Source organism: Pongo abelii, chromosome 19 (genome assembly GCF_028885655.2).
Source record: "Pongo abelii isolate AG06213 chromosome 19, NHGRI_mPonAbe1-v2.0_pri, whole genome shotgun sequence".
NCBI lineage: Eukaryota > Metazoa > Chordata > Mammalia > Primates > Hominidae > Pongo > Pongo abelii.
The window spans coordinates 42,378,698-42,388,318 of record NC_072004.2 but is presented as its reverse complement, the minus strand read 5'-3'; the positions used below and the strand labels follow the sequence as shown (position 1 = coordinate 42,388,318).

The 9,621-nt window shown below is 50.0% G+C and overlaps 2 protein-coding genes across 3 annotated transcripts; one reads left to right on the top strand and one right to left on the bottom strand.

Moving 5' to 3' along the window:
- The first annotated feature begins 2,034 nt into the window (after positions 1 to 2,034).
- SEBOX (SEBOX homeobox) lies at positions 2,035 to 3,581 on the top strand. The gene is given in 4 exon segments (XM_054535966.2): positions 2,035 to 2,162; positions 2,289 to 2,460; positions 2,607 to 2,777; positions 2,779 to 3,581. Coding segments are annotated over 4 exon segments (690 nt in total). The 3' UTR covers positions 2,998 to 3,581.
- TMEM199 (transmembrane protein 199) lies at positions 3,582 to 9,612 on the bottom strand. 2 transcript variants are annotated; one of them, XM_009251411.3, is made up of 6 exons: positions 9,358 to 9,612; positions 8,266 to 8,339; positions 7,854 to 7,943; positions 6,694 to 6,736; positions 6,418 to 6,530; positions 3,582 to 5,915 (listed from the first exon to the last, which is right to left on the bottom strand). In XM_009251411.3, the coding sequence occupies exons 1-6, from the start codon at positions 9,566 to 9,568 to the stop codon at positions 5,850 to 5,852; spliced, it is 597 nt and encodes a 198-aa protein (XP_009249686.1). In that variant the 5' UTR covers positions 9,569 to 9,612; the 3' UTR covers positions 3,582 to 5,849.
- Positions 9,613 to 9,621: the final 9 nt, after the last annotated feature.

The window sequence follows — 9,621 nt, the reverse complement described above, 5'->3', positions numbered from 1 at the left end:
CTATTGTCCTGACTGGGGTGGACACATCCCTGCCTGGGTAAAGGAGAGGAAGCTGGACTGTCAGAATGGGCTGGTGAGGGGGACAGAGAAGGGACAGACAAAGGCATCGCCGTGTCCAACCCATGTTGGGCTCAGGACCTCTCTGTGCTCAGGACCTCTCTGTGAACCGAAGTTTGGGGCTGGGGAAGGCCTCCTGAGAGCTACCCTTCCTCTTGAGCTAAGCAGCCCCCAGCAACCCACCAGCAGCTAAGCAGACACTTGAACCCTTCTGATGATGACAGAGTTACCAGGCCAGCCTCCCTCGGTGAGGCTTGCTTTGCCCCTTGGAGTTGACTAGGGTCTTGGAGGAGAGAGAACGGGCAAGAGGTGGTGGGGTTCTGGCTCAGCTTTTTTGTCCATCCTGATCTGAAATCATAGTAGCTCTGACTCCTGAGCACTTGGGGAACCAGTCACTATGCTTCCCCAAACCCACCCCTAGGGTGAGCCTTTCTTGAGGTCTCTGTCTAGGGTCTAGGATGGGGAGCAGCAAGACCAGGAGAGATAGTGAAGGGCAGAAACTGAAAGGAAATTCAAAAGCACACACTTCTTGTGGAAAAGTGGCCCAGGAGCCCAGGAGTTTGAAGCTGCAGTGAGCTATTATTGTACCACTGCACTCTAACCTGGGCAATAGAGTGAGACTCTGTCTCTAAAAACAGAACAAAACAAAAAAAGGGGGGAATTTTTGGCTGGGCATGGTTGCTCATGCCTGTAATTCCAGCACTTTGGGAAGCCAAGGTGGGAGGATTGCTGGAATCCCGAAGTTTGAGACCAGCCTAGGAAATATAGCAAGACACCATCTCTACAAAAAATAAATAAATAAGTTAGCTGGGCAACTTATGGGTGGTGTGTGCCTGTAGTCCCAGCTATTTTGGAGGCTGAGGTGGGAGGATTGCTTGAGCTTGGGAGGTTGAGGCTACAGTGAGCAGAAATCACATCACTGTACGCCAGCCTGGGCAACAGACTGAGAAAAAGAAAATTTAGGCCCGGCACGGTGGTTCATGCCTGTAATCCCAGCACTTTGGGAAACCGAGGCGGGTGGATCAAGAGGTTAGGAGTTCGAGACCAGCCTGGCCAACATGGTGAAACCCTGTCTCTACTAAAAATACAAAACATTAGCCGGGTGTGGTGGCGGGCGCCTGTAACCCCAGTTACTCCGGAGGAAGAGGCAGGAGAATTGCTTGAACCCAGGAGGTGGAGGTTGCAGTGAGCCAAGATCACGCCACTGCACTCCAGCCTGGGTGACAAAGCAAGACTCCATCTTGAAAAAAAAGAAAAAAGAAAAAAATTTAAAAAATTTAAGAAAAAGTAGCTCAGAATATATCCAAGGAAGAGAATACTGTACACATAAACATCTTTATCATCTTTCTTAGAACCCCTCAACTGCACCTGTGAAACCTCCTCTGGTTCCAGGTTCCTAACCCCAGGAAGTCCATCTGGCTCTTGAGGGGCCAGAGAGAGAAAGGGTTAGATGCAGGCAAAGCTCTAAAGCAGACCTGAGGGCAATCTGGTGGTGACATCTGTTCCCCAGTCCTGCTGACAGCGGCTGGCTCCCATTCATCCCATTGACATCCTACCATCCTTCTCATCCTGTCCCACTTCACCAGCCCAGTCCCCAGTTGTGGCAGAGGACTCCACTCCCTCTCCCCTGAAGGTAGCCAGGTTCAGAGCACTAAGGGCTCCAGAAGGGGCAGCCAGTGCCTGGGAGCACTGGAGAGATGGTTTTCTTTGGCTGCCTGGAAGGACCCCTGGGAGGATTTTCATGAAGTATAGGATTTCAGGTACAGACTGCCAGTTTGAGATTTGAGGAGGGATGCTGGGCCCAGCTTCCTTTGTGAGGCCTTGGAGGGGCAGGGGGTATACAATTTGCCCCACCCATACCCTCGTAAGCCCAACCCGGCCTCTAGCCTCCCTTCTTCCCCACCGAGACTTCTCTGCCTTGCTTGAGCTGGACTTTAAACCTCTCCACTCCTGAAGGTGGGGCCAGCCACCCTGAGCATGAAAAAACCCAAATCGGGGGGTCTGGTGTGGGCACAGCCCTCTGGCACCTTACCCTTTGCCAGCTCCATGCCCAGCCCTGTGGATGCATCCTCAGCAGGTGATCTGATGGGGGAAGTGTGGGCAGGGTGAGAACGCGGGGCATGGTGGGATGAGGAAGGTTGAAGAGGGGTGGGAGTAGGGACTTCAGGGTTGACTGAGGGCTTTGAGGCTGGGTAGAGGCTCTTGCAGGGAGTCCCAGCTTGACCCCCACCATGGCCTGCAGACGGTGGCAGCGGGTTGGGTTCCCACCAGAGAAAGCGGACCACCTTCAGCAAAGGGCAGCTGCTGGAGCTGGAGAGGGCGTTCGCAGCATGGCCCTACCCCAACATCAGCACCCGTGAGCACCTGGCCTGGGTCACTCGCCTTCCTGAGGCCAAGATACAGGTGAGCTGTGACCCCTTCTCACACAGCCAACATCTGGGCTTGGCCCACAGCCCCTTCGCTGGGTAGCCCACCTTCAGGTTGTTTCCCCTGTCCCTGGGTGGAGGGGATGCTGGGGCCAGAATAGACCCCTTCTTCTTTCCTAGCAGGTGTGGTTCCAGAAGCGCCGGGCCGAAATAATAAAGAACAGGAAGTCAGGAAGTCTAAGCCCCAGGTCTGAGTCCCCCCAGAGCTCCTGCTCTCTTTGAGACACCCTCCAGCAGCCCTGGGATTCCCAAATGCCAGGCCAACCTCCACCCTCCAGCGGCACACCTCAGCGCACCTCAGCGTACCTCAGCGTGTCGACATAGCTCCTGTCCAGCTCCCGGCTTGGGTCCAGGGCAGGGTTGGGAAGGAGCTAAAGCTGTAGCCCCATGGGGACCAGCTGGGGCTTCAGAGGTCCACCCTTCTTTAGAGTGAGCTACTCCCCAGACTTCACTAGGCAGCCTGTCTGACCTCATCTATGCCTTGGCCATTGTTATCAATGTGGACCACTCCTAGTCTTGGTCCAGAACTTGCAAGACCCTTCCTCTGACTCCTGTGGCCCACCCTGCCCCTCCTGGGATTGAACACAATAGAAATGGATCCCCTGGCCCCACTTTTTATGCAAAGGGATTCCCTATGGGAAAGGAGTTTAGCTCAGGCATCCCTCCCTTCCACTGGCCTCCAGGCCAGCCTAGATGCAGGTCCTAAGCAGACTGGGGCCTGGCTCCTGCCACCCCACACCCTGACCCCTTTGGGGCATATGCTCATTGTTGTGGCAGGAGGTACCTTCAGAAGGATGAGATGAGGGTCATGTTTTCCTCCACTCTTGCCAGGCCTGGTCCCCAGTTCTCACCAGCTGATGACCTCCTCCTTCTGAAGGGGCAGGCTCCTATCTCCTGAGGTCTCTCCAGGCCATTACCTTGCTAACTGCTAAGTGAGGTAGGAGAGGAGAGTGCTGCTCCTCATCTAGACTGCTGGAGAGCCACCTTCTTTATGCGTCAGGGCCCCCTCTCTTGACCATCGACCACCTGGACAAATTAATCAGAACTATGGATGTGAAGACGGAGTGGCATTAAAGTAATGAAGCAAAGATAGGAAGCTGGGGCTTATGTTGATTTAATGTTCACAAAGATCAGATTGGCTGCCCTCTGATGTGGGGCTGTGGAGACAACCTGACAGATCTGGGATGGAGGCGGGTACAGCAGCATTAGGTTTTGGTATCACCATCATCTGTAATACCAACTAATCTCCAAATAAAACCCAAACTCTGTACCTTAATCTGGATTGTTGTGCTCTGCAAATGAACGTGGACGAGGGCCGTTTGCCATGGAAATTTATCTCCATCACCTAATCCCTAAATAGGGGCAGGTTCCACACAGATACCTCTTGGTGGGAGGTATTACCCAGGCTTCAGCTGGGATTAGAGGGATAGTTAATTGAAGGGTTTAGGACTCTGACTGACAAGACCCTGGGGAGATGAGAGCCTCTGCTGGCACCCCCTGCTCCTGGTCCCACTGAGTCTAGGACATTCCAGTCACCTCCACCTCTGGAGCTGCTCTGCTTTGGAGAGAAAACCATGGTGTTTGCGGTCTGCACTGGATTCAAATCCTGACTCTGCAATGTAATTGTGGCAACTCTGGAACTCTATGTGACTAAAAAATGGGGATACTTATTTGCTCTCTGTTTGGGGTATAAGAAATAATGTAGGTAAAGGGCTTTACATGGTGTGTAACACATCGTAAAAACTCAGTAAATGCTAGTTCCCTCTCCAGACAGGCCTAAGAAACTGGGAAGTCCCCAAACTTCTTGTTCTTCCCACCTCCTGCCAAGCAGTCCCTGGACCCAGAGTGCATTAGAGAAAGCATGGCATAGTGAGGCAGGAGTGGCTAGGAGATGAGAGAGCTCCCTTCTATATGCTGAGAACCGGAGGATAGGGCATTTGGTTCTCCCCTCCCCCTGCCCCCTGCTTTTTTATTGAGACAAGGTCTCACTCTGTCATCCAGGCTAGAGTGCAATAGCATGACCTTGGCTTACTCGGCTTACTGCAACCTCTGCCTCCCAGGCTCAAGTGATCCTCCCACCTTAGCCTCCTGAGTAGCTAGGACTACAGGCGTGTGCTACCATGTCAGCTAATTTTTGTGTTTTTTTTGTAGAGATGGGCTTTCACCATGTTGCCCAGGCTGGTCTCGAACTCCTGAACTCAAGCATCCTCCCACCTTGGTCTCCCAAAGTGCTGGGATTACAGGCATGTACCACCACGTCCGGCTAATTTTTTTGTATTTTTAGTAAAGATGGGGTTTCACTATGTTGGCCATGCTGGTCTTAAACTCCCAACCTCAAGTGATCCGCCGGCCTCAGCCTCCCAAAATGCTAGGATTACAGGCGTGAGCCACCTCACCTGGCCCAGTGTAGCTTTTTAACACAAATTTTATATAGCTCAGGTTACTGGAAACACTGTAAAATGCCACCTACTTTTTCTTCTCACAGCTGACACTTCTCCCAACTAACAGAAACTGGCAAACATTGTAGAGGAAGTGTCCACTGAGTGAATGAGTATATAATTTATAAAAACAGAAAAGTGCTTTGGAAAAAAAAAAAAAAGACAACAGGAGTACCTACAGTGAACCAAAAAAGAGTGTACCAGGAGGAGCAGACCCTGAACAGTTAGAACTATGGAAATCGCTATGCTTTGTGTTGTCACAGGAATTAAAATAGGAATAACCTGGATACAATAAATATTTATTGGATAAATAACTAAGCCTGATACCCTTTTCAATGCATTATACAGACTCTACCATCACACCACTAATCTAAGTTCTCAGAAGTTAAACATTACAAGACTTCAGGACAACATAGGCGTCTTTGGCTCCATTTAACAAAGGAAGAACCACACTGATCATTTGATCTCTATGAGTCTGTCTTATCTTCTGGAAAAGGGGCCTAATACCATTTCCTTTTGCAAAAAGGTAGCTACCTTGCTTCCAGTTCTACCATCCTCTAGCAACCCATCTTTCTCTTATTTGATGTCTCTGATCAGCTCCTCTTCCAGCACAAACTGGAGAAAGGGGATCCTTTGTGTTTTCTTGGAGCCTTCTGAACTCAATTACAGGTCTGCATTAAAAATGTATGGAGAAAGCTGGTGATCAATTTGTACGTATGGACAAATTCAAGGCAGTATGGTCTACTTCTGGGAAGGCCTGGATTCCATTTGCTCCTGATGGAAAAACCCTAGTCCCAGCAGTGTCTAGAATGGACTGGAGAAGGCAGATGGGTACCAGATTCAGGAAGAGGTACTGATAGACTAAGACCAGTTCTTTCCGTTTTAAAGATGTGTTATCTCAATCTCCTCCAATGCTCCCTGTGGAAATTCACAGAAAATAGGGCTCCCCACAGAAACAGCAGCTGGCCTGGGCTGGTCTTCTGACTAACTGGAGCTGAATACAAAAAGTCTCATGAGTTGACTGAGTCGGTGACTGGCAATTGGAGCCTGAAGCCCCCAAAGTCTTCTCTAGACTTGATGATGAAGCACCAGTTACAGTTCTCCCAGCTCGCCTTCCATTGCCCGCACCATGACATACAGCTCGGCCAGACCCACCACAGAGGCAACGATCAATGCAGCTAGCACCCGCTGGAGATGGGGAGAACCAGGCGTAAGGGATGCAGGCCAACAACCAGCTCTGTACCCCAGCACTTTTAATGAGGATGGAGAGCCCCCAACCACCCTCTAAGTTGGGGGAGGGGAAGAAAAGAGAATGTGGCTTCTCCTGGGGTTATTACCTAACCCCCTGTGACTGCTGGAAAGCTCTAATGCTCCCCTTGTTAATGGCATAAATATCTGTTCAATACCTAATCTGTGCAAGGCACTTTCACATATGTCCTCCCTTACCCACTAACACCCCTACCTGGGGCACCCTGCCCTGCCCAGTGCCTACTCACCGAGGCCATTTCTGTGAAGATATATTGGCTTCCAAGGTAAGTGCAGACGAAGGCAGCAACCACCGTGACAATGAAATTGAAGATGGTGATGACCAGAGCCTTCAATGATCTCACTTTGGGGAGGAGCCAGAGAGGGCACCTTTAGTTCAACATTCTCTAGGAGGTGCTCTTATCTCATGGCTCCCCCATCAACTGGGTTTCAGTCAAACAACAAGCCTGAGTGTCATGACCCATCTCAGGAAGAGGTTTTAGAAGCCTGATCTCCTAGTACCTCACCTTGCTTTCCCAGGTCGCTGAGAGTCCCACCATGTCTTGTGTCCTGGGAAAAAGAAAAAGAAGATGATTCAGAATAGAAGCAGCTCAGAGAGCATCCAAGCATCCACTGACAGTTTGGGCTCAGCCCTCTCCATTCCCCAACACATTAACTCTGCTCTCTCCATGGATTCTTTTGTCTGGAACCATTTTGACTCTTTTCTGGACCACAGAGCAAGCATTTCGGAGAGAGGACATAGGCTGCCAGTACCCATCTACTCTCCTGTTCCAGGGTAGGAGCATGCCATAGAGTAGTAGGGAGCCCTGTCAGAAGAAAGGCTCCAATGGCTGGGCACAGTGGCTCACCTTGTAATCCCAGCACTTTGGGAGGCTGAGGCAGGAGGATCATCTGAGGTTGGGAGTTCAAGACCAGCCTGGCCAACATGGTCTCTACTAAAAATACAAAAAATTAGCCCGGTGTGGTGGTGCATGCCTGTAATCCCAGCTACTTGGGAGGCTGAGGCACGAGAATCACTTAAACCTGGAAGGCGGAGGCTGCAGTGAGCAGAGATCCTGCCACTGCCCTCCAGCCTGGGTGATACAGTGAGACTCCGTCTCAAAAAAAAAAAGAAGAAAAAAAGCCTCCAAGATTCATTCCCACTTTTTTTTTTGAGATGGAGTCTTGCTCTTGTTGCTCAGGCTGGAGTGCAACGGTGCAGTGTTGGCTCACCGCAACCTCTGCCTCCGCCTCCTGGGTTCAAGTGATTCTCCTGCCTCAGCCTCTCGAGTAGCTGGGATTACAGGTGCCCACCACCATGCCAGGCTAATTTTTGTATTTTTTGTAAAGACGGGGTTTCACCATGTTGGCCAGGCTGGTGCGAACTCCTGACCTCAAGTGATCCACCTACCTCAGCCTCCCAAAGTGCTAGGATTACAGGCATGAGCCACCGCGCCCGGCTAACTCACTCCCACTTCTATGATGTTTAAAACTTGGTCACCATCTCAGCCCAGAGTCTCAGTGAATGAGATGGGAACTGTGTTGAGTTTGTATGCAGACCTCCTATGGTCCCTGAACAGTATAGAAACCAAGTTTCCATGTTTTTTCTAAACTCCGTATCTTCTTCCAGTGCAGGGCCCTACTCTGAGGGGCTACCTAGACCATGTACTGAAGAGCAGGCCCTTACCTGACAAGTGACGTTGCGGGTGATCCGCTTATATTCCTCATTGGCCAGCTGTATCTTAATCTTCTCCAGCCGGGCAACTAGTTCTGGGTTCTGAAGCAGAAAAATCAAATGAGAAGAACGATATTCCCAGCTTGTTAGAAAGCACATCACAATCATTGGTTCCAGGGGAAAAGCACTGCTAAAGGTATCAGGAGACCCAAATACTAGTCATAACTCCAGTGCTTTGAAATTGTTTTTTTTTTTTATTTCAATTTTCCAAACGGTTGATGGGGAGGACAATATCTGGCTCCCCCAGATCCCAAAGATTTCAAAAACAATTTTTCAAGCCTAAAAGTTGATTTATAAGTTCAGTGTATCATAGATAAGCCCAACTCAGTCAATAACCACTCTCACAAACATATCCCTTACATACCCGTGGAGGCTTCACAACCTCTGGGAGATAGATTTCACTGCCTTCTAGGAGCTCATGGAGGTATAATTTGGAATCTGAGAAGAAAAGGTTTCACAAACACAATGATCCACAGAGCTGAGGTTGAAGGGTTAAGATCGAAAGGGGTCTAGCCCTTCTTTCTACCAAAATAAAACAGGGCCATCTCTACATTAATCCATTTCCAGGATCATTTTCAATTGAAAAGAATTTTGGATAATTCCATATAGGTATCTCTCAGTGCTGCGCAGGTGACTTTAGCTGTCAGCTCTCAATTATCCTGCCAGTGTTACAACTAACACGTAAGCCATTTACTTGTGCCTTTGGGTTAGATCAGTTCTGTGGCCACCAATAGCTCTTCCCTAAATAGGTTTGGGTCATAGTGATGCTAAATGCTCAGAGGACACTAATACTAGGCAATCTCTTTCTAAGGTCCTTTCTAATTCTAATAATTGAGCAGTCTACTCTTTGCACTTCTGGCTGGTCTATGTTACTTCTGGCAAAATACCTTACGTGCTAGTTTGTCCTATTCCTTCCCTTTACACATAAGGGAACTGAGGCCCAGCGAGGAGAAATGACTCCTTCAAAGGATTAGTGACAGAGCTAGGACTGGAACTCACATGCTACTCCCAGGCCAGATCTTTCAACACAGCTTTTGCCATCCTATATCAAAAACAAAACAAAACAAAGTATCAGATTTCACCACTCTTGCTTTTGAGGTGGAAAGAAATCCGGATTCCTACAAGCTCACTATGCTAAGCTGATTCCTAAAGTGGAGAAAAAGAAGAGACAAAACCTGTCATATTTGTATTTAGTAAAAACCTAGACTTTCACAAGGGTGAATTGGGCCTAGGTGTGCCTGGAAGTGAAGAGGGGGCTCTCAAAAGAGCAGAAACTGCACAAGCACGAGGAATTCCCATAGGAGTTAAGAAAGTGGGTAGCCCTGGGATTTATGGGGTGATTCTTGGCTTGTCTTGATGAGTGCTCCGTAGAAGAAGGGGAATGATGGGAAAAGACCTCAGGAGGGAATCGATCTGGACACAAGGAGGGGACCCCGGACTGGAGACTGGGGCTCACCCCTTTCTCTCAGGTGCTGGTGCAGATCCCGGATGAGACGGAAAGAAACCAAGCGTTGGGGGCCACTGGAGCTATCACCGCCCGTGTGCTTCTTCCCCAGCGCGGCCTCAAGCTCGGCCCGCAGCTTTCGGGGTAGCAGCTCTGGCTCCAGCTCCCCGCCGGGGCCCAAAGCACGCACCAATCGCTCGCCCGCAAGCAAAGACGACGCCATATCTAGCCGACTCTCCTGTCAGGTGACCCCAACCCGGACTTCCGCCCGCCGCG

Bases quoted from the DNA above. Each gene is read 5' to 3' on its own strand.
- TMEM199 (XM_009251411.3), bottom strand. From the start codon at position 9,568: ATGGCGTCGTCTTTGCTTGCGGGCGAGCGATTGGTGCGTGCTTTGGGC. The intron at 8,340-9,357 runs GTGAGCCCCAGT...TTTTCTTCTCAG, and splicing joins CCAGCACCTGAGAGAAAGGG to ATTCCAAATTATACCTCCAT. The intron at 7,944-8,265 runs GTATGTAAGGGA...TTTCTGCTTCAG, and splicing joins AGGTTGTGAAGCCTCCACGG to AACCCAGAACTAGTTGCCCG.